We start from the raw sequence: 24,574 nt of genomic DNA on the forward strand, positions 1-24,574 counted from the left end.
CTCTGGGATATGTTGTTAGCTTCCTGATGCTATCCACTGATGTGTGTTCTTTGGAAGAATGCAGTTGGCTTTTTTCTGATGTTCCAATAATTGGGTTCTGATGAATATATTTGGTTTATATTTAATAATAATAATAATAAATTTTTATTTATATTCTGCCCTCCCCAGCCGAAGCCGGGCTCAGGGCGGCTAACAACAATATTTAGTAAACAAAACTAACCAAAAGTATACAATAATAATTTACATGGTATTTAAATATCTCAAAAAAGTTTTACCCCCAGTAGTGAAAAGTAGTTGAACTGAAATATATAATCAGGAAATAAAATTGCTTCACTTATGTTTGATTAGGAAATCAAGCTCACTTAATGTGTTTTTAAAATGGTACACTTTACAAGTACAGTGGTACCTCAGTTTATGAACATAATCTGTTCTAGAGGTCCGTTCTTAAACCAAAACCACTCTTAAACCAAGGCGCGCCTTCCCTAATGAGGCCTCTCGCCACCAGTGCCCTTCTGCTGTTCGGATTCTGTTCTTAGACCGAGGTAAAGTTCTCAAACCAAGACACTATTTCCAGTTTTGCTGAGTTTGTAAACCAAATCGTTCTTAAACCGGACTGTTCTTAAACCAAGGTACCACTGTATTGAAGTTGTAAAAATTTAAACAGGATGACTTAATGGCTTATGCTTCCCTGACATTATTTAAAAGTTAAAGAATTGGGGAGTTGTATTTCTCATCACTAATTGTGTCACATGATAAAAATAGCATGAGCCTATTAAAAAAAATAAGCTGGAAAACAAAAACCTTTAAAGATACTATTTTCATAGGTCCAAAGAACTCTGTATTCCCCTTCTTACTGGTAATCATCTAAAATAATAATTAACACTTTGAAACTGCCCATTTTGCCTGGTATTTTAGCTTTTTATTGTGTTACACATTTTATGAAAAGAATGGATTTTAAGAAATGGATTTATCACATCAGTGCTGGCATCTGGAAACATTGATTTGCTTTGTTTGGACATCATGCAAATCATAGTATAATGCGATAAAAACCTGGTGTAGCTCTGAGGAGATTGGAAACTTATTCACTTCTGGTTCCTGTTAATCACAGTTTAGTGTGTTGTCCTAACCCTAAACTGTGATGAAGTTAACTAGTTCATTTAAACAAATATCTTCATATCCCATTTTTGAAGTTGACCAACAAGCATAATAGACCTTAATCAGTTTGTTGGTGTCGGAACTGCCATCAGTGCCGGAGGGAGAGAGCAAAAGCCAGAGGGATTCCAGAGAGCGTCCAGGGATCGGGAGAAGCAGCCCGTCTTCTGGGGAAGAGAATCAGTGTAGCACCAGTGGAGAAGGGGGGCAGATGGGGGAAGCGGTGAGGCGGTCCCATGACTCCTTGCCAGGGACCAGTGGGGAGAGTAGGGATCCTCCGTTGCCCACGCCCTCCTTGCGCAGAAGGCTTTCGCGCAGAGAGAGTAGGAGGAGACTAGGCGTCAAAGAGCTTCTTTGCTGGAAGAAGTTTAAGAAACGCCCACTGACGGATTCTGCCAGCGATTGAGTCAGCCACGGGTGAGTGGCTGTCCGGACAGAAAAGGTTCACTTTGGCAACCCAGCCAGATGTTTGCACCCAGCCGGGGAGACAGGCACCTGCTTACACACGAGCAACCCCCAGAACCATTACAGGTGGTTTGGACAACATGGCAAGTGATAGAAAAACAACAATGGAAGCAAGAATTTCTGAACTCTTTTATGGCCACACAGGAGGAGGGGCTAGAGAGTGTGAACCTAAACCTCACTGTAGCTTGTTCTTTTTATGCTAAACTGTGGTTTAACATGATGTCTGAACTGAGCAATTCTGTGCATAGAAATTTGAATTTCCTTTTTTTAAAAAAAAGGTTTCTGTAATTTAATAGATACCTAACTGTTGGTAACAGTGGTATCTCATTCTTCTGTTGAAAACGTTTACCACCCTTCTTTGTGGGTATTGTTTAAAATTGTGGAGTTGTATTCAACTAAAATAATTGCATGTGTGGAACAACTTTTCTTCCCTTGTGTGCCCACAAATCTGCCCTCTAGAATGTGGAGGAAGGAGAGGAAGGAAAAGTTCTGTTGCACTTGTGGAAGACATTATGCAATTATTTAGTTGGATACAACATGTGGTTTTTAAGATATCAGTTGCCTACTGCATAATAAAATGATGGTCTTGTTCAGGTTGTTGGTACTGGTGGCAACATAATGGATTGGACCCAGTCTTGTCCCTGAGTAAATTGAAGGGCTATTCCCATTCATGCTAGGATCTGGGATGCAGTAGGGTCTTTCTCTTAGAGAAAGGGGCAAGTCCTCCCTTTACTACCTCCCATACTGTTTTGGAAGATCATCTAACCATGCACTCAATAGAATTCAAGTGGGAAAAAAGTCATTGGGTCTTCATTGCCTAAATTTTAGTAGCTTTTTATTATGCGTTATAGTGTGCTGCTGACAGAATAAATGATGCCTGACTTTAGAACAATGTAAAATTAGTCCCTGCCATTATAAGCATAATTTGATGACCTCTTCCTTCAAATAATACGGGTTCTGATAAGTAGAAATTATGGAGTATAGGAAAATTAAGCTGGCATTTTCAGCATGGTGAATAAAGCTGTATCCCAGCAGCCCTAATGGGCATGCATAAATTTTGCATTCAGGAGTTTGCCTTATTCTTATTGATATTGGGTAGTGTTGCATGTGTGCAGCAGGGAATCATTAAAATAACATTTACACAGAAATATGTGTTCATTTTGGTTGTTAAAACTAATGCTGAGTTTGTATAAACAATGTAATACGTTGTATTTAAAATGAATTTAAATGTGTGGTCTGGGGATCTTCTGCTTGCTGAAAACATAAGCTTAAAGGGAAACGTATATAAAAACATACTTTTTGAAGTATGCTTACCACTGTACCTTCTATAGTTTGGTTCTTTTTTTACATTTGGAATAGAGTCACTTTCACTTATGGCATACTGTTTGCCACCTGATAACTAAGTTAGTTCATTAATAACTTGCTTCACATGGTAGAATAATATTTTTTTACGTTTTTGGAAAAGTGCATCTAGTGGTCCGCACTTGCAATGATACTACTACTTTCTTTTTAATCCAGGTTTCCTTTCAGGCTCAATTCTAACTTGAAACATTACTTTTTGTACCGGGGCTCTCGGCAGTGGTTTAAAACTGTAGCACCCTTCCCATTCTGTAAAGTGGATCCACATGATGAAACCACAGGGAGGCCGCACTGCTGGTCCACTCACCCAGCTCCACTTCTTATCTCTGCATTTGAACAAATGCCTGAAGCGGGTAGGCACTTGCACTTGTAGAGTCTCCTTCCATTTGACTGTCAGCTTGTACTTTGGGCCTTTTGATCATGTAGAAAAACCTCGAGAAATATAGCTGGCTTTCCCCTTCAGACCTTTGCTCGATGCTCAGAGGTGGAAGTGGAGCGTGGCCAACCACTCTAATTGTGTGTAGCCTGTTCACTTGGATCATGTGTGAAAGGGGCTTGTTTCTCTTAGAATTACGAATATCCTACTGAGAATTATGAGTATCTTACTGAGAAATGTTTGAAGTATCTTTTCAGAAGAATGATGTGAACAGAGGTCATACTACGTCATTAAAAACTGCATAGGAATATATTGCTGCAGTACAGATGTGCACATTAAACGGTGGACTGGATCAATACTAACAAAATAATCATATGAATGTGTCCTCCAATGCATGTGTGTATCATGTTGCAGCCCAGGGGTGGAATCCAGAGCTGACCTCTCTACTGACAGAAGGCATTCATCAGAGGAATTGGGGTGGGAGGAAATTTTCAGTGATTCCTTGTCCATCTTGCCCCTCCTTAAATCTGCTTCATAGGATTTTGGGGCTACCATATTTTTGAAGGGCATGGGGCTGGGTGGAGGGGGTATTACAAAAAATCACTGCCCTCCTATAGCTTCCCCATCTCTGTCCAACAATTCAACATTTTGCTTTTTTGGAGGGTAATTCTCTTTTTTTCCTCCCCTTGCCTCTGTTTAAGTTCTTTAGAATTTGAAGATCAGATTGTCCTTGACATGAGAAATTTTTTAGTTATGCCCTTAGTGTGGAATTTGTTGTAGAATCAGGTCTTCCATGTTTGCCAATCTACAATACCTACTTCAGTTCATCTGTGTTTACAGTGGATTAACAGTTTATCTTTATGTAGTTAGCTACATATACTTCTTAAATATTGGTACATTTGTTGTACTTTATTCCTGTAAAGTTTTAAGAATTAGCTTCCCTTCTTTGTGTCTGTAAAAACAAAGGATGGTTTCCCCCCTAAATGCTAGATAAGGGTGTAATTTAAAGTATGCTAAATGGCTATATATGCTAAATTGAAATCATGTATTTTGTATAGCCATACCAAGAAATCTGAAAATGTTTTTCAACAAAGTAGTTACTAAAAATACAGTTGACAGTATTTGTTTCACCCTACATGAACTTGCTTCACATCGAAGAATGGAAAGGGGAGTGAAGAATGACTTTTTGCATTTACTAACATAAATTTCTAGTCCATGAATATGCTGCTTGATTTGTTTACAAGAGCAATCTGTGCTATGTATTTTAAATAAAGTTAATTTTGAGTTGGTGTATCATTTTTAAAAAACTTGTCTTCGAACCCAACAAAATTATTTTGACTGTCCACATTCCACTTGGGTGACTGCTTATTTGAAAAAGATAGTCTGAACGTTGCATTAGTATATTTCAAGAGACTCTGTATTTACAGTAACAAAACCATGGTTCAGATACATTTATTGCTTTACTCTGTTTGCAGAAGGCAGTACATTGTTGCAATCAGAACATCTGTTTTAAAAATTGGTGCTTAAGTGAACTGTGTACAACCAGTGCTTCATTTTGTTTTCTTAAATGTTTGCAGCATGTTGGTTTTAATGTAAAGCTTATTGAAACACTTTGAATACCACCCCATTATTAATATTTTTAAATGATTTTTTCTTTCTTTCTGTTGCAGCTACACATCTGCTAATTCAGCCTTACAACATGAGTAGCGCTTGGACATCAAACTGTGAAGCTGTCTGCAGCCAGAATTTTTAGTATTAGCTACAGTTACACACCCCTTCAAAAGCCACGGAAAAAGAAATTGTTTGGCCTTTAAAGCCGTCTTCAGCTCTTCATAAATGATACGCTCCTTTTAGACATTTGGGGGCATCTCCCTTGCTCCTTGACAAGTGAGATTCCTTATTACAGAGGTGTTGAGGGGGGTGGAGTCTTGTGGCCCTGCAGATGTTGTTGGACTCTCATCCACCCTAATCTGCATGGCTAGTTGAAGTCCAGCAATCTCTGCAGGACTGCAGGTTCCCCACTCCTCTCTTATTGACTTTGCTACATGCTTGTTAGCTATCCTACATCTACACAGTATTCCTAGTGCCAGTACTAAAATTCAGTCTCTAATGGACAAAACTTTTAAATGAATTCAGAACAGCAAATTGGGGTCTGACGTTTACTTGGAAAATGCCTGCTTTCATTTTTGTAAACTTTCATTTTTGGCTGGCATGTCTATCCCTGCCACATTCATATTCTCTTTATCAAAGTGATGAAAAGAAAAGACAAGGAAATGCCCATTGTGTTTGGAGAGTAAATTAAATACCTTTATTTTGTATTTGTGGAACTAAATTAGAGCTTTGTAAGCTGATACAGAATATAGCTAGCCAGCTAGCTTAGGCCGCCCAGAGTGGCTGGGGAAACCCAGACAGGTGGGCAGGGGTATAAATAATATCATTATCATTATTATCTGTTAACTATTCCCATGTTTGTGCTATAGGCTTGAATTTTCCTATAGCAGACCAATCCATAAATTTGTGTATTTGTCAAATCAAATTTCTGTTTATGGGTAGGATCACTATATAAATTTAACTTGTAAATAAAGTTCTAAAAGAGCTCATTAAGAGCTAGTAACAGTTGTATAAATTTGGAATGACACAAGTTGTCATTATTCCAGACTGGAGTTTTTTTAAATACAAAAATGTACTGGTTCGGAATTCAACAAACCCCCCCCCCATGCTTACAGGTTGTATGATATTAACTGAAAAATGAGAGTTAAATTGGAACAAATTACATAGCACGCTGGCCACGTGACCCGGAAGTGTCTTCGGACAGCGCTGGCTCCTGGCCTCTAGAGTGAGATGAGCGCACAACCCTAGAGTCTGTCATGACTGGCCCATACGGGCAGGGGTACCTTTACCTTTTTACATAGCAAAGAGTCAGGATGTGTCTACATAGTTTAAGCCTGTGTTCATAAAGATTTATTTCAGTTGGTGTTTAACTGAGTTTAGTCACTTGAGAAAAGTGATGTACAGATCTGATAATTTGGGAGCCATCTTGATAGCCTGCTCCTTGTTTGTTGCCCCCCATCCCAGTCAATGAAAAACTGAGCCATAAGGAGTCCACCTTGATGTTATTTTGTTTCTTTGCTTTTCTACTATAATGCTCTTGCTGAAGCAACAAATTCAGAAGCAGGCTTGCCCTTTAAAAAAAAAATATATAGATTCATTTTAATTTACCTAAACATAATTGCAGCTGCTTCGTGAATGATTGTGGCAGCTGCTGTCTTTTGTTCAGGACACTGGGAGCACTGCTGTGATTGATCAACAGTTATGTGCTCACTAGTTGTTTTAGAACACTTTTCTCCTCTCTTGAGTGAGTGACTGCTATTGAAAGTACAATACCCCATATTGCTGTTCTGAACACTTTCCCATATTGACCATATCTTTCTTAATTGGAATAGTCGCTTCTTGTATTTCAAAAGTATGAAATTAATTCTGATTCCAAACATAATGTCCGTAACCCAAAATGGGCAGGAGTTCCCCATAACCTTTTCGGGCATGGGGTGAAGGGAACACTTTTCTATTTCTATATGGTCTCCCTACATTGCAAATGCAGTTTTCTTTATGCACACCAGAGATGCAAGATCATAAAGCCTGAAAGTGCTTTCACTAGTCTGGGGATAGGCAGTGTGGCACCTGACAGAGAGAGAAAAAGAGAGAGAGAAAGGGAGGGAGGACAGGAAAACTATAACTCATCATCCTTGACAGTTGGCCTTGCTGATTAGGGTTGGTGAAAGTTGTAATCACAAACATCCCAAGGGCACCATATTGGCTACTCTGGCCAGGTCTGTTTGTCTGCCAATTCCTTATCTTTTAAATATCCACGTTTCTATGAGGAGGAGCACTTTTTCTTATTTTTATTTCATTCCCTTATTGCTACATTTAGACATTCAATTTCTAATTTCTATCAGATTTTTAAAGCAAAGAAATACAATTATTTTCACACTAAATCTGAACATATAGTCCTCTACATAGCTAGTTCAGCTTTCAGCAGATTGAATCTACACAATATAACTTGAATATGGATTTATCAGACATAACTTCATATTGTCATAATGAGATTTGCAATAAGTTTTGGGATCCTTAAACTGGAACATGACATTCTAGAATGTTTTGGTTGTAATAGAAAATGCCATGATTCCCCCGCCATAGAAAACAAAGCAAAATCAGTTCCTGGTCTTCAAATATGCTAGTTTTTATGGCCATCTTGGAAATTGTGATAGGCTCAAATAATGGACACAGTTACATGACAGAAAATTTGGTTGAAACCACTAGTGCTTATTATCAGGTAATATGTTTAGTAATAGGCGAGACTAAAAAAGCCTAGAAGATAATCTGAAATACTTTATAAGTTTTATGTATGAGCTGACAGCTGAGATTTGTTTCTTACACCTGAATGAAGCAAAAAGAAATTGTTAATGGAACACTACACCCCCACCCCCACCCCCCTCTGATTGTTACAAGCCAAATAGTCACATTATGTAAGTATTGGCTGGAAACCCATATGGTAAAACTCTAGTCCAAGTAACTATGAATGTGAATCTGTACTTGGAGTTATTTCATCCCTCTGAGCTTGAGCTGTCTTTAGTGGTGCAAGAGGAAGTGAAGTACACTGTTCTTACTCGTTTCTTACTTGACATAGTATAGAAAAGGCCAGTCATACTTTAGGATACCATGCTCTATATAGTATTCTGGCTATGTATTGTGTACCTCAGCAGGACCCCCCCCCCAAAAAAAACCCCAGGATTTATCGAGTATCAGGCAGGTCTATTGTTACTGTTCCTGTTATTAGAGGAATGTGAGTTAGGAGTGTAGAACAAGACAGATACTAAGGTTATTGGGCCACTTCATTAGAATGGTTGCTTTCAGTTACTTGGAGCAACAATCTATTGGCTGGACTCATAGCATGTAATGGCAGGCTTGTCAGGAATTGCCTTAGTGAATCTTGACAAAAAGGTTGTCCGTGTTTGCATCTTCCTGATAGGATCTTAACACTAGAACTTACAAATCTTTGTGAATAATTTAAATTATATAACAAGTAAATTTGTGGGGGGAAAGTTACCCAAGCTAAGATGGAGCACTTTTAACATTGATTTTTTGCTCTCTAGTGAGTACTTCAGTCTTCTTGTTATAAACATGAGGAGGGAATTTAACGTGTTAATTGAGGTGTTTGGGGGCAGGGGGAACGAAGGCTGCTTGTGCAGTGAGTTTTGGCTCACTCCTTACAGATGTGCCCCCCCCCCACCTGTTCTGGTGGTTTCTCCAACCCTCCAGGGCAGATTTAGGTGGTGCAGAGAAGCAGTGTGAAAAGTCCTGTTGCATGAGCAATCTCTGCATGCAACAGCTTAGTTGAATACCATCCATAATTTTCTGGATTCCTGTCTTTCCAAATGCTTGAAGGATAGAAGTGCATATCCACCAGAAGACTGCCCTTAAGTTTCCCTCAACTGCTCAACTCCACCTTGTTTTCTATATCATTTTAAGGGGAAATTCAAAATACAAGAGCTTGGATGTCCATAAAATGGTACACCCTTCTCCCTCCCTAGAAAATAGAAAAAGTAAAGACTACTGATGAGTGCAAGGGGAAGTTAAGATTATTTCTTGGTTTGGGTTATCTTAAGTTTCAATATTATGAAAAATGTAAGGTGCCCGTTAGGACAAATATATATTAGGAGATTAATTGCAAAATAGAATAGATCTATGAAAAGACCAACTTTTATTCTATTTAGGAATGAAATTGTTTCTTGCACTGGAATTGTGAACTTCTGCTTCACTAATTTTGTTAGTTTGTGGCAGTTGCAGCCATGCTTGCTTAATGGTCTAGATCAGGGGTGTCAAACTCAAATTCATCGGGGGGCCGCATCAGCAGTTTGGTCACCCTCAAAGGGCCGGTTGTATCTGTCACATCACAGGATGGCATGCGCTCAATATAAAAACAAGTGGAGGTTTCCTGAATGCATGTAAAGTGGAGGTTTCCTGTGTAGAACGGCCGGCGCTACACGGGCCACATGACGAGGTCTGGCGGGCCGGATTCGGCCCGCGGACCTTGTGTTTGACACCCGTGGTCTAGATAAAGCTGCATTTTGAATAATGCAAGGATATAAAATGTCATGTGATGCCCAGTTGGCCAGCTTAGGTCCTCTTTTGCTAATAATTTGGTGATGTATGACAATTTGATTATATTTTTCTGTTGTGCTGCATCATTTTGTACTATGAGAGGCGTAGCATATTTGGAGGGGCACATACACTTTTAAAGGTGTATAAGCAACTTTAACAGTTTCTTTTCCGGGTCTATTTGATAGCCGAAGAATTCTTTGATATCCAAACTGCTACATTTCTAAATTAGTGTGACAAGATCCAATTTTGGTGTCACCTTGGCAACTCCTACCATGTTGTAAGGCTGGAACAGTGGATACAATCTCCAACAAGCTGAGTGGAGCCAGTGCTGCAATATACTGCCTTTAAGATGTGATGTTTTTACAGTCAAGGAAATGTAAAATCTTAAGCACATTAAGTCATGTGTTTTTTCTTGTTTCAGGTTTATGGTAGGCTGTGGCAGGTGTGATGATTGGTTTCATGGTGACTGTGTTGGCCTGAGTCTTTCTCAAGCACAGCAAATGGGAGAAGAAGACAAAGAATACGTATGTGTAAAATGTTGTGCTGCAGAAGACAAAAAACCCGACCCAGTCAATCATAATATACCGGATGCACAAGTGAAACCGGAAACAACACAAGAAGGTAGAATGATGGAGTGTGAAAAGCCTGGAATAGCAAAACAAATCTCCATGTGTCCACAAAGTAAAACAAAGGTGGGAGAAGAGACTGTGAAGCACAAGGTCAAAATTTTTAAAAGGGTAAGAAATGCTATTGTAGTTGCTATATAATGATGATGATAATAATAATAATAATAACAACAGTAACTTTGGTAGGCTCCTGTAATTTTTTATGCGATTTATAAGACAAGGGGATACATAATCTCTTAACACGGTTTAAGGAATTTGCATATATTGACTGAATTCTGTACAATTTTTGAACAAGGCTCATTGGATATTATGTATATTGACTGGGAAATGTGCATCATTCCATCCTCATGAATGGATTATGAACACATGCACTCTGAACCCTGGTGAATGTGCAGAATGTCTGGTGATTATGTACTTTAACAACTCAACTTGAATTACCCCAAACATAAAAATATATATTCTGCCTATCTGCACTCCCAACGTAGAGAAAAATAACGAATGACAGCTCTCCGAATTCTTTGAGGAATGTATGGTGTGAATGTGAACCTCACAGAAGGTTCTCTGCTCTGGTGAGCCTTTCATGAATAGTGGTATATAAATATTTTATGAATAAATAAACTTGTGGCCTCATGTTTCAGTGCATTAGGTGTTAATATTCTGTTTTGGGACCTTTTGCTAGGCTTCATAGGCAGAGATGCCAGAAATTTATGTTCATTTAAATGAAACTTCAGTGTGCAAAATTTCCTCTGTTTTTTAATCTACATCTAATTAACACACACACATGTAAATGTATAGGTATAAAACTGATCATTCTGTTAGAAAGGACTGCAGTCCAAATGCTTTCTAAGATTTCTTAACACTTGTTGCAGGAATCTGGTGATGGAAAACCAGTATCAGAATGCAGAGATTCTGAAATGAAAAAAAGGCAGCAAATTCCTGTTAGGAAAACAGGACAAATGGTTGCATGTCCTCAGCGATCATCGGAAGACAAACACGAAAGAATGAATAAAGACAATCTTAATGTCTCTTGTTCAAGTGAAAGCACAACAAAAACCGGTAACTAAAAATTTTGAAGTTGCTTTTTTTTAAACAAAAACAAAATCACATTTAAAATATAATGTTAATACTGTACATGGAATGAAATATATAAGTGCTCATTTTAAATACTGCTGTGTGGGTTGCAGCTTAACCTGACAATGGAAGACTTGGACTCCTAAAATATTGCTTTCATTTTTGGAAATAAATATTGTGAAGGGGGACGGCCACTAAGGGCTGACTGGACTCGGGTGCCTATAGTGACAAGAGAAGGCAAGTTGCTTCCTCATGCAGGCTTTAGGATCCTACAAACCAGGTCTTTAATAAAGCATACAAAGCTATGGTCTACAATTTGGATTCTTTAACGTAAATTTCATTAAAGAAGGCTGACTTTTAATGGAAAGTATTTAGGATCAGTTGAGTAATTTGCTGTCTGTCCAGTAATTTCTAATAGAGATGGACTTGGTTTACAGGTTGTTGTTTTTTTTTAGTAAGACAATGCCTAATATTGTTTTGTACTAATCCCAACAGGATAATCAGTTGTGTAGATCCAAAATTACGTAATTGTATGTTCTTTCAAATGTAACAACGCCTTCCCTTCAACCTTGTGAAATTTCAAATTCAAGTTATTAAAGCTATCCCATGATAGCAGAGGCTTGACAACCATATGTCAGGAGTGCTCTGATGGTGTTTCCTGCTTGGCAGGGGGTTGGACTTGATGGCCCTTGTGGTCTCTTCCAACTCTATGATTCTATGTGACATTTATATTTTAATGCAGGTGTTCAGGATAAACAGGAAGTAAAGAAGAAGAAAACGGAGAAAGGAGGAGCAACCAGTAATGTACACCCAGCTCCTGCCCCTGCATCCAAACCTTCCGCTGATCAAATAAGGCAAAGTGTTCGGCAGTCTCTTAAAGAAATCCTGGAGAAAAGGTGCAGCCGACGAGCTAAACAAATTGTTAATGTCTCAAGTGTTATTGTTTCCTGGTGGAAACCAAACCAAACCAAAAACATATGATGTGTGTATTTTTCAGGCTTGCAGACTCAACACTGAAGATTCCTGAAGAAAGAGCAGCAAAAGTTGCAACTAAAATTGAAAAAGAACTATTTTCTTTTTTCCGAGATACTGATTCCAAGTATAAGAATAAGTACAGAAGCTTGATATTCAATCTGAAAGATCCCAAAAACAATGTAGGTGATGTTATCTATGTTTGATACGCATTCTGAAATATTTCCATTAGTGCTTGACTTTCTTAACGGGGTTGGTGTGAAAAAATATAACCTGCTTATGGTTCTCTCCCCACCCCCAAAAGTGCTGGCAGTGTTGTCTTTCAGTTATTTTGGTAGCATATCCAAATTGAATAATATTTGTGACTGACGACTGGTAGCGTCTAGTCCCACTGTTGACCCATGGAATAACTCTTGTTTCAGCAGGCATCTCCCCTAATGTAATAGAGGAGTGGAGCTTATTTCCTCCCTCCCCTTACAATCCTCTGTGGTATCACTCTCTGTTAAAACCTGGTGGTTGTGGGTGGAGAAGGGGCTGCAGTGGGATTGGGAAACTTCTAAAAACATTTCTTCTTGTGTTAGTGGAGGAATTTTGTGGGTCAAAAGCTGTTATGTGAGTGGAACAACAGCATTGGATTCCACCTGAAAAAACGTGGGTCAGCCCAATCTATAAGCTCACTTCTTTATGATTCCTTGCTATTGTTGTTCTCTGTTGACTTCTGTAAAACTAAAGTATTGCTGAAAGGTACTTAGATATGCCTGCTGATCAAGTCTGCCAATGAAATAAGTTGTCTGATAAACCTCCAACTTTCTGTGTGTTCTGGGAAGTTTTCATTCCTGCATTCTAATGCTTCTTGTTATGTTTAACTATACAAAATTCTACAAAGGACCCATGTGTCTATTTCTTTGTTCACCTAATTTAAACTACCAGCACCTCTTCAAATCTTTTTCCTTGGTGAGAATTTCATTTTTCAATAACTATTGTTTGAAAAATCAGCCACTGAAAACTCACCTGAGTTTCTTTTTTTGAGATGTGTCCTTCAGGCTAGCAAAGAGATCATTAGTTGTTTTGTTTTTTTCAAAAAACCCCCATTAAAACATGCTAAGGATTTTTAAAGAATCTGACTTCACTTTGTGAAATGGTGGATCCATTAAGGACATTAATGTACAATTATTTGTATCTCTGTGTGGAGAGGGCAGTTTTTAAAAATGATATACAGGTGAGACTGAAAAAACCCAATTTTCTTTTCTGGTTGAAATTGAATTAGAAGCCTGTAGATTTTTTTTTTTTTTTTAATTGTTAGCTATAACTAATTACTGATTGTTTTCCCAGATACTGTTCAAAAGAGTATTAAAAGGTGAAGTAACTCCAGACCATCTCATAAGAATGAGTCCGGAAGAGCTGGCTTCCAAAGAACTAGCTGCATGGAGGAAAAGAGAAAACAGACATGTATGCTTAATCTACAGTTATTTGTTTAATGGATCACCTGTTTCCTAGTGCTAATCAATACAAATTTCAAAACTTTCCACTTGTCTTCTGTGTTTCCCATTCAGCATCTGAATGGCCTTTTTCTCCAATGAGCAACCACAGTGAATTTTAGGTGGTTGATTGTGTTGTAACTGCAGTGTGAATTTATAAGGGCTTGTTGAAATCACTTACAGCTAAAATACTTTTGAAAATAGAACAACAAAAAGAAGAAGCGCAAAATTCTTTGTAAAACATGAGCTTAATTGATCAAAAAATGTTGATCTGTGGGACTGGTAAAGGTAAAGGTAAAGGTACCCCTGCCCGTACGGGCCAGTCTTGACAGACTCTGGGGTTGTGCGCCCATCTCACTCAAGAGGCCGGGGGCCAGCGCTGTCCGGAGACACTTCCGGGTCACGTGGCCAGCGTGACAAAGCTGCATCTGGAGAGCCAACGCAGCACACGGAAACGCCGTTTACCTTCCCGCCAGTAAGCGGTCCCTATTTATCTACTTGCACCCGGGGGTGCTTTCGAACTGCTAGGTTGGCAGGCGCTGGGACCGAGCAGCGGGAGCGCACCCCGCCATGGGGATTCGAACCGCCGACCTTTCGATCGGCAAGCCCTAGGCACAGGCTTTTACCCACAGCGCCACCTGCGTACAAAGTGGCAAAGGGAAAATATTTTACTGTTCCTAAATTACAAGCAGACCTTGTAGATTTCCAGAATCCCTGCAGAGAATTGATGTGACAGATACATGTGTTCTCTGTTCATACAGTTATTGTACATTTTTTCCCACCTGATAGGTTCTCTCTAGACCAACTTGTGTCTGAGCCTGGGGCAGATTGCTTCCTCACCCCCAACCATGTTGCCAAGTACATCCCTTACAAGTCTTACAGAAGTGACTATTTTCCGGGGGAAATAAAGGGATGCATTTGACAAGAATGTGTTGGGTAGGCCCTATTGCACCTCTGGTGCTATCGTAGTCTTTGCTTTCTTCCAAAGAAGTGAATACCTACAAAAATAAAACCAAAATCTTTGGTGGCAGCATGCTCCAAACCTCCCATTGATGCTGCTTAAAGTCTATTCAGTGTGGCTCTTATTATTGGTTTGGAACTTGCTTATCAGTGCATGGTTTTGAAATAGTTCATCCTTGATCCAGTGACCGTCTTTCTACCGAATACAAGAGCCATCCTTCCAGAAGTGTAGCCATTCCATTCTTGGAAGCTGAGGAAATTGGGAGATAACGGCTGAATTTAGACGGTTTGCTGTGGTTTAGCAGAGAGCAAGCCTCAGGCTTGTCAGCTTCCTTTACCTCTCTCCTTTTCTGGTATGGCTGTGAGAGCCGGGTGGGAGATTGAAAGCTTTCGCTTCTGTTTTTAGCTAACTGCATTATGCCCCAAACACATACCGACTTCAAACGGTGGCAAGAAGTTGTCCTGTTTCAATAACTCGCAATTAAGTACAATTTAGGATGCAGGCATAATGTGAAATTAATTGGAAATGGAAATGGGAGCTTCCAGTTGAAGGGGAGAGGAAGGGAGAGTGCATGAGCTCAAGTCTTCTGCATGTAATGCTCAACTATAGTTCAGTTTTACAGCCAGGCCCATGCCTCTGGCTGTGAAGCAAACATGGAATAATAGTATCCACCATCTGTTGCTCTCTCTTGATCTTCTACCTATTCTTCATGCTAAACTTCCAATGAAGGAGGAGGACTCTAGTTTTCATCTCTCGGACAACTGTCTTCTCTAACTTAGGTTTCATCTCCCATTATCCTCATCCAGCATGTCCAGTGTTCAGGGATTATTATGGGAGTTGCAATTAAGCAACCTTTCCACCCATATTTTGGGGCTGCTTCTGGTGATGTTTTCATAGGTTTTCACACTGTGTATCTGTTCTGTTCTTTGTTGTTTCTTGATAGACAATTGAAATGATTGAAAAAGAGCAGAGGGAAGTCGAAAGGCGACCAATCACAAAAATTACTCATAAAGGAGAAATAGAAATTGAGAGCGAGGCACCGGTAAAAGAGCAAGAAGCACCAATGGAAATTCAGGTATCACGGCAAAAATATTGTTTTTTTAACGAAATAAGTTGCTGTGTATTTGTTTAAAACGAACAATGCATTAGTTCTGTTAAGATAGATAAAGTGTCTGGGCTGAGACAAACCGTAACCTTGGGTTTGGGTGTAACACAAGCCAAACCATGTCTTAGCCCCAAGAAGCACTGCAGCAGCAGGACTGGGGGAGGAGTGTAGCAGTTGCAATCTGGGCACCTACTCATTTGCATTAAGCCATGGTTTAGCTTAGCATTACCTGTGGGCTGGACCTCTGTATGTTGTGACTCTGATCATAAAGTTGTATTTTTATTCTATATAAAATAAAATTGTATTAACAAATTGTCTGTCTCTCCTTGTTTAGGAAACCCCTCCAGTTAAGATTGTGGAGAAAACAGAACAGATTGAAAAAGATAAAGAAGTGGATGAATCCGCCACTCCTGATACAACAAGTCAACATAAGAACCATCTGTTTGACCTCAACTGTAAAATTTGCATAGGTAGTATTAACTTTTGCATGCTTAAAAACCAGTTGAGAAGTTGGGGCTGCAGAAGTTGAACACCTGCAGAGCTACAGGTTCCCCACAGCTCCCGTTATGGATAGCTAGCTCTTAATTTCAGTGAGAGTAGCAATGGGAGTGACACAGTCTGATAAACTGTCCATTTATTTGCTAACAGCCCCTCATTGTATCCTTATAACAGCCCAGTGTTAGGCTGAGAGACAGTGACTCGTCCTAGGTCACTTGGTGAGTTTCCATGGCTGAGTGGGAATTTGAACCGGTCTCCCTTGTTCTAGGGACGCGGGTTGCGCTGTGGGTTAAACCACAGAGCCTAGGACTTGACGATCAGAAGGTTGGTGGTTCGAATCCTCATGACGGGGTGAGCTCCCGTTGCTTGGTCCCTGCTCCTGCCAACTTAGCAGTTCGAAAGCACTTCAAAGTGCAAGTAGATAAATAGGTACCGCTCCGGTGGGAAGGTAAACGGCGTTTCCGTGCGCTGCTCTGGTTTGCCAGAAGTGGCTTAGTCATGCTGGCCACGTGACACTGGCTGTACGCCAGCTCCCTCGGCCAATAAAGCGAGATGAGCGCTACAACCCCAGAGTCGGTCATGACTGGACCTAATGGTCAGAGGTCCCTTTACCTTTACCCTTGTTCTACTCAGGCATGTTTACTAATATACCACTCAGGTACCTATGCTTTTTTTGCAGCATGCAGTGTGGTCTTGGAAATTCGTCCTGCTTCTGACTGGGGACCATCAGTTCCTTTTTCTCTACCATTAGCTTTACCACATTGGTGCAGTTTGGCATAATGTGCTAAACTATGGTTAGAAGACTGCACCTCAGTGAGTCTTTGTTTTGCATGTTCCTCCAACCTCCCTATGGTCTGATGTGGCTGGAGGGAAGAGATCAGAAACTTCTGTTTTATATTAACTTCAGTTTAGTCTGAATTCTAAACTTTGGTTAATCTTAAGTGTAGCTAGTTGAATCGAGCCAAAAGTTCGTTGGAAGTTCGTTGAAGCAAATTAACTGCAATTAAGAATAACTGCAGCCTGTCTAGGTTCAAATGACACAAGAAGGACTAAATGTAAGCAAGAGCGTGTGAACTTTCCCACACAGCTGTACCAGATAGAGACAGGGCAGTGTGCAAGTCCTAGGCTTCCTGTGACTTGTTCTCATAATGCTAAACCATGGTTTAGTGTTGCATCCAAATACTTCGTATTTCTTTAGGAAATCTGTATTTTCATTAATAATTATCTGAAAATGGTTGGACAGTTGGGCAAATTAGAGAAATGTACAAAGCCTCTGGGTTTAATTTCAGTTAGCAAGATTTTGAGCATTATAGTAAGAATTGTAATTTAGTGTTAAGATTAGGGGTTTTTTCTAATCTGGTATGGTTTAAACAGCGAAGCTTTCTAACTTGCCTTTTCAAGGTCGAATGGCACCACCTAGTGATGACCTTTCTGGGAAAAATGTGAAAGTGTCCGTGGGAGTTGCCCGTAAACCATCAGACAATGAAGCTGAAAGCATAGCGGATGCACTTTCTTCAACAACAAACATTTTGGCTTCAGAATTATTAGAGGAAGATACAGAATTGCCAAATCCAGCACTTGCCTCTGCTTCAGGCTCTAGGTAATAATTTTGTGGTTGCTGCCAGTCACAGAGAATTGTGGCTGCTGTCCCTAGTTAGTATTATGTGCATAAATAACTGGAAACTACTGCACGGAACCCCACTGTACACAAACAAACGAAAGTAGCCTTCATGTGTACTTTTAAAGAAGCTTACTGACCCACCTTTGTGTATTCCAAGTACACAAAGTAGAGGCATTGAAAAACAGATGCTTGTTATAACTTTTTTTTTTTTAAAAAGCGATTGTTTTTAAATATTGGTCTTTGCGTTTTCTTTGTTACCAACTGTCTTGGTGGTCTTGCCGTTACATTTGTAGCAAAGATGGAAGAAAACAAATTGAGATTATTACTAGTCTTGCACATATTTCTCTCTGTTAATGTTGCTGCCCCAGCCAGTGTCCCCACTGCCATCCTCCCCCCACCGCCCTTGCAGTAGACTAGACTGTTTTGCATTTATTATTTTTTCCACACTTTTGTCCTACAGATCAGAAATGCCTGGCATGGTTGAAAGTGAAGCACTATTTCTGGCTCGCCTGAACTTCATTTGGAAAGGCTTTATCAACATGCCATCTGTTGCAAAGTTTGTTATCAAGGCTTACCCCATCTCTGGCTCTTTTGAAAGTTTAATGGAGGTAGTATGTATACACTCAATGTTGTGTTGTCACTTTCCTTGGAAACTTTTCCAAATTTTCTTTTCATTGCGAACAACTAAAATTTGAATATGGCATTGTGAATGCATAGTATTTAAAAACACCAAGAGATGTTGTTCATTCTCTCTTATTTTAGGAAGGGTTTCGGTCATGGCACTTTGTTTAACAGATACTTCCATCCCTCATGCCCACTCTTCTTGTGGTCAACAGGTGTATCAGCGACTTAAATGAAGATCTCCAGCATGTACACTTTTTAGCTAGCTTTTTTACTATACTGGCTTTCTATAAATTCCCATGCACTCAAAAGGCAGTAGAATTTTTACTTCCTCCCTTCACTCATCATTTGAAATAATGTGCCTTCTTTTATGAATCATGAGTGATACTGATTTTTCTCATTTAGCTGTACTTTCATAGCAGTACTTTTCTATGGTAACTTCTTTAAGATGTTTTAAAAGTATAGTAAGTATTTGAAGAGTAGCTATTTATTTTACAATGTTATAAATACTGCATAATTATTTTCCCCTCCCATAGGATTTGCCAGATAGCATCCAAATTGGTGGCAGGATATCACCCCAGACTGTTTGGGAATATGTTGAAAAAATAAAAGCCATGGGGACAAAGGTAAAATCAAATTTGTTTTGGTCCTGGAAATGTATGGTGTTAATAGTCCCCTGTCCCCGCTCAGTTTAAATATTTTTTAAATGAGCAGTTTCCTGCTGCTGCTGCTGCTGCTGCTGCTGCTACTACTACTACTATTTGGCATAAATTCACTACTGCCATTTGTGCAGGATGCAGCACAGAACATTGGCTAGATCAGGGATTCTCAAATATGGATCGCCTGCTGCTTTTGAACTACAATTCCCATCATCCCTTACCACTGGTCCTGTTAGCTAGGGGATGATGGAAGTTGTAGTCCAAAAACAGCTGGAAACCCAAGGTTGGGAAACCTTGGTCTAGATGGACTGACCATTGGTCTGATCCAACAGGCTCTTCTTATGGAAACACTTAGTCCTTCCGAATGATAAAGCCTAAGAAAACTATTCTCTGTTCGGTGATAAATGAGTAGATGTGGATGTTTAGCACATTTTCAGCATATTTTCCTATGATATGAAGACTACATGACTGGAGTGAAGTGGTAGTAGAAGGCACGCTGGCTACGAAGCATGGACAGTCATGCAGAAATATTCATAGTCCTAAAAATATTTTGCAGATCCAATTGCGTCTCTGCAAGTAATGTTTTCATAGTGCTGGAGTGGGAAGTTGATTTATTATTATTATTATTTTACTAAAGATATTTCAAGATTCTGCATGAGCAGAATCTGCACAGAGAACTTCAGCTTAGTCTACTGATCAGATCGAATCTGATTGAATTTATCTATAAGAAGCACAGACTTCATACAGTGTATACATTTAAGGGCTGCTTTATTCAAAAGGCAGGCTGCACACCTCCAAAAATGAACCCCTGTATAAGTTGGTTCAAATGGCTGAAGTTCCCTCCTTCATAAGTACTGTTGTTTTAAGATTGCTTCACACCCACAAGTGGCTTGCTGGGCTGACCACTTGCTGAGAAATCCTTCAAAAGCTTTGCCAAAAGCTGTGGAGAGGCCTCCTCTTCTTGGCTGCAGCTTGTAATAACCAAGACTGCCCTTCTTTACCTGGAACTGAAGTCTCTGCAGTGTCAAATTCTCCTTGCATGAAAAACCAACTCTTTCAGGTGCAGTAAGTACCTGAAAGTAAGATGATGATTGCTGACTTTCCTCTCTCCTCTCCTGCCCTGCCACCAAGTGCTGAATTCTGCTTTAGAGAACTAGTTGTCAAATTGTAAGTTAATTTGTGCCCCCCCCTTCTCCATAGGAAATCTGTGTGGTTCGTTTTACCCCCGTGACAGAAGAGGATCAGATTTCATACACTTTGCTGTTTGCGTACTTCAGCAGCAGAAAGCGTTACGGTGTAGCTGCAAATAACATGAAGCAAATCAAGGATTTATATATCATCCCTTTGGGTGCCTCTGATAAAATTCCACATCAGCTGGTGCCTTTTGATGGTCCTGGTAGGTAACAAAAGTTGGCCGTTTCACATGTTAGTGATGGAGATCTTGTTTTTGACATTTATACTGTTGAGGTGCATTTTGATTATCCCCCAAACTGGATAGCTTGAAGATTTTACAGTGGTACCTCTGGATGCGAACAGGATCCGTTCCGGAGCCCCGTTCGCATCCTGAAGCAAACGTAAGACGCGTCTGCGCGTTGCGTTTCGCAGCTTCCGCGCATGCACATGACGTCATTTTGAGTGTCTGCGCGAGCGGCAAAACCTGGAAGTAACACGCTTCGTTACTTCCAGGTCGCCACAGAGCACAACCCGAAAATATTTAAGCTGATGCGTATTCATCCCGAGGTATGACTATTTTGAGAGCGTGCATGAAGCTTGCAAATGTGGGAAGTCACCATTATTGAGAAACCTCGCCTTTCAGTTTTCCCCCTCAACAAGCATGCATAAGTGCTCATGAATAAAGCAAACTTATCTTTATTTAACAGGAACTAATTATTTTAGAGTGTATAGGAATTCTACTTACAGGGAGCAGCTCTTGAGAGAGACATGGGGAAATTTGACTACTCGGACCAGCTGAGTTTTCTGAGATTGCAGAGGCATAGATAAGCTTTTTGGTAGAAATAGGTTTTTTCTTTCCTGAAGTGTATGTGTATCTTATTAATTATACCACTGTGGTTCCCTGCCTTCCAAATGCAGGTATTGAAGTGCACCGACCCAATTTGTTGCTGGGGTTGATAATTCGTCAGAAGCTGAAAAGGCAGGCCAGTTCTGCCACCAGTACGAACCCTAGTCCTGCCGAAGAGAGTCCTGAGAATTTGCCCCCAGAAAAGAAGAGTAAACTGAGCAAACCTGAAGTCCTTCATTCTGAGTCGGTGGAAAAAGAAGACGAGAATGACTTCTTCAACTCCTTCACAGCTGTATTGCACAAACAAAGGATCAAGTCGCAGCTATCGAATACCGAAGAAACAACTGTGAGTGAGCCTGCTGTGGAAAGCATCAAACTTGAACCACCAAAGCCTCTGCGGTTCCTTCCCGGAGTTTTGGTTGGATGGGAAAATCAGCAATCTGCTCTTGAGCTAGCAAGTAAGCCACTGCCAGTTGATGATATTCTTCAAAGTCTTTTGGGCACTACGGGGCAGATGTCTGAACATATCCAGCCAGCAGTCAGCCAGCTCGCTAGTGAAGATCTGCCTTTATTAGATAAAAAGGCCAGCATAAAAGAAGAACTAAGGGACATTCCTTTAGTAACTGCTGCAACTGAAGAAACGAAGGGGAAAAAGGACAGTTCAAAAGAACCAGTTGATAATTTCTCTGCAGCTGATACACCAGTAGCCGATGTCTCATGCTCGTCAGAAAATCTGACAAGCATAAGTCTTAAGGGCAAACCACCAGATGTTTCTACAGAAGCATTTTTAGCAAACCTAACTATTCTGTCACAGAACAAGGAAACCAAAGATACTCCTGAAAGCAATCTAAGGTTGGGTGACGGTGCTAATGTTTCTCAGGAAAGGACCACAGATTTTCCCGTCTCAGCGAGCACGGGGAAAGGAATTGGGAGCAATAATGCCGGCGTAGCATCTGTTGATATTATGACTGTGAATAGTTCACAGTTCATTAATCTTAAAAGGGATCCAAGGCAAGCAGCAGGACGAGGCCTACAGAACAATGCTTCAGAAAATGATGGGGACAGTATTAAGTATGAAGAAATGCAGAATAGTCAACAACCGGACACTTTAGAAACCGAACAGGCTAAAGTAGATAATAAGCAACTGTCAGTAAATAACCCAGCCTCAGATCGGAGCGATAGTCAAGAGTGCAAGAAGTTGTTGGTTTCAGCTGCATCTACAGCAGACAGTGTGTGCTCCTCACAGCCGGAAAATACAAATCCGTTGTGTGAAGAAGCACTGATGCAAAGCAATGAGGCAGTACATCCCATTAGAAGAGGATTATTGACACCGCCGTCATCATCTCAGTTTGAAGCAGATAATGCCAGCGGTTCTGAATTCAGTACCAAAATGCCCAGCCCTGTTGCAAGTGGAAGCTTTTCACCAATCAGGACTCCGCAGCCAAATTTTCAGCACACCAAAACTTCGCCGCCTGGCTTTCAGTTTCAAGGGGCTGTTGCCCCTAATTTTCCTCCCCAAAACAATCCCGTGTTTGGCTTTCCTCCTCATCTGCCCCCTCCGCTCCTCCCTCCTCCAGGCTTTGGCTTTGCTCAGAACCCTCTGATGCCTTGGCCCCCCGTTTTGCACCTGTCAGGTCAGCCCCCACATTTTGTTGGACCAGTTACACCAGTGCCACCCCTGGCTCAGAAACAGCCGAGATTCTCGGGGCCAGAACACTTTTATCAGAGTAGAGACACCCGGAGGCCAGAGAGGCGTCACAGCGATCCTTGGGGTCGGCAGGGTCCCCATGTGGAGAGGGCGTTTGGTAGGAGGAAAAGCGACCAGCACAGGCAGAGGTTTTACAGCGAGACCCACCACCAGAAAAAGGGCAGGCATGAATGGGAGCCAGATTCCGAAAGAAATAGGCATAGAGATAGAAACCAGGAGAAAGAGAGAGAGAGGAAAAGCAGGGAGGAAGGGCATCGGGACAAAGAGAGGTCGCGGCTTTCACATAGCGACAAAGACTCTGAAGGCAAATCCAGAGACAGTAGGAATCTTGACAAGAAGGAAGCTCCTAAAAGTGACGAGCGTGCTCAGGAGAAGGAGAAAGAGAGAGAGAAAAGTAGGGAGAGGCACAGAGAGCGAGAGAGCGACAAGCCCCGAGATAGACATCAAAAAGACAGGGACCACAGTGACCGGGGGAAAAACAAAAGGTAAAAGTAGCGGGGAAAGGGGTCCACAGCCTATCTTCTAAAGTTTATAATAAACAGGAAATAATCTGTTTTAAATATGTCCTAAAACTCTGTAAAAATATATGCTTGGGTATCAGTTGTGCCATCAGTTCTTTCTTTTTTAAAAAAGATCCAGTGTTTAATGTTTTGTAGAGACAAGTCTTGTTGGGTACCAACCAGTGTACCGCTTGCTCATTTACTTTTACATTCAGCCGCCATAGGGGCAGAGGTTGAATTGTTCAAAATTTTACGTTGCTTGTATAGACAGTAATTTAAGGGTTTTCCTTTGATATGCAATAAAAGGTGCATAAAGGTTCTTTGTTCGATTTGGCTTCAGTTGACATATTTGCAGCCTTTGGTGATTTGTGCTCGCTGTTTGAAGATGCTCCAGTAAATATAAAGGAGAATTTTGTATCATTCACTCTTCTTAGATTACACTGACTTAAAAAGAAAAGAATGTGACACACTCTCAGAAGCTCAAGTTTGAATGCAGTATACAGCATACTTAAATGGTGTTGAAGACTTTCAAAAGACAAGCAAAATGAAAAAAGAGCAGTATTTATCATCATATTCCAACCCCTATGCATCTGAAACAGTTTTTGAGCAGAAATTAGAAGGCTGCATGGTCCAAATTTTATTGCTTTTAGGGTACACATTTTAATAAGGTCCCCCCCTTTTAGCCTTTATGCTATAATTTGTATTAATTTCCCAAGCATTTCTCTTGCTTCAAAAACTTGAATACCTAAGCTTGTACATGACATTGTGTTTTACTATCCTTTATATTGTAAAATGTAAATATTTTAAGGGATATTTTGATTCTACAAATGATAAAGCCTTCTCACAGCTGTTGTTTGATTGGTTTTAATAGATGTGAAGCAATAGGCTAAACTGATATAACAGAAAGATGTATAAATGTGGCTTGACTGGTAATTTTTAACAACCCTAGGGCTTTTAATAAATAGATCAGTAAAATTTTGTGATTTTCTGTGGAAAATTATAGTATATTGCTGTTTCTGTTGGATACCATTGCACTATTCTGTTCAACATCCTGTTTTGAAGTATTTAGTAAAATTAAGAGCATTGTGGATAAAGAACCTTCTTGAGTAAGATCGCCTTACCTATGAACATAATTTTTTTGCACTTTGGTATCAAAATAAACTTCCTTCCAATAATATGTGATTAAAGCAAATCGTTAGGCTATTTTAAAATCCTATTTAAAT

At 40.2% G+C, this 24,574-nt stretch overlaps 1 protein-coding gene across 12 annotated transcripts in view; it reads left to right on the forward strand.

The window, feature by feature from the left end:
• The window catches only part of PHF3 (PHD finger protein 3), a 46,372-nt gene extending 21,911 nt beyond the window's left edge, over positions 1-24,461 (forward strand). For 11 of the 12 annotated variants that reach the window (XM_053381153.1, XM_053381161.1, XM_053381154.1 and 8 more), the window contains 12 exons: positions 9,933-10,248; positions 11,007-11,193; positions 11,951-12,104; positions 12,206-12,362; positions 13,513-13,629; positions 15,563-15,694; positions 16,059-16,194; positions 17,624-17,822; positions 18,304-18,454; positions 19,001-19,090; positions 20,324-20,519; positions 21,215-24,461. In XM_053381153.1, the coding sequence (XP_053237128.1) occupies positions 9,933-10,248; positions 11,007-11,193; positions 11,951-12,104; positions 12,206-12,362; positions 13,513-13,629; positions 15,563-15,694; positions 16,059-16,194; positions 17,624-17,822; positions 18,304-18,454; positions 19,001-19,090; positions 20,324-20,519; positions 21,215-23,340 (3,961 nt within the window). In that variant the 3' untranslated portion in view covers positions 23,341-24,461. The remainder of the gene's footprint in view (positions 1-9,932; positions 10,249-11,006; positions 11,194-11,950; positions 12,105-12,205; positions 12,363-13,512; positions 13,630-15,562; positions 15,695-16,058; positions 16,195-17,623; positions 17,823-18,303; positions 18,455-19,000; positions 19,091-20,323; positions 20,520-21,214) is intronic. The other variant, XM_053381157.1, reaches the window with a different exon arrangement.
• Positions 24,462-24,574: the final 113 nt, after the last annotated feature.

Source organism: Podarcis raffonei, chromosome 3 (genome assembly GCF_027172205.1).
Source record: "Podarcis raffonei isolate rPodRaf1 chromosome 3, rPodRaf1.pri, whole genome shotgun sequence".
NCBI lineage: Eukaryota > Metazoa > Chordata > Lepidosauria > Squamata > Lacertidae > Podarcis > Podarcis raffonei.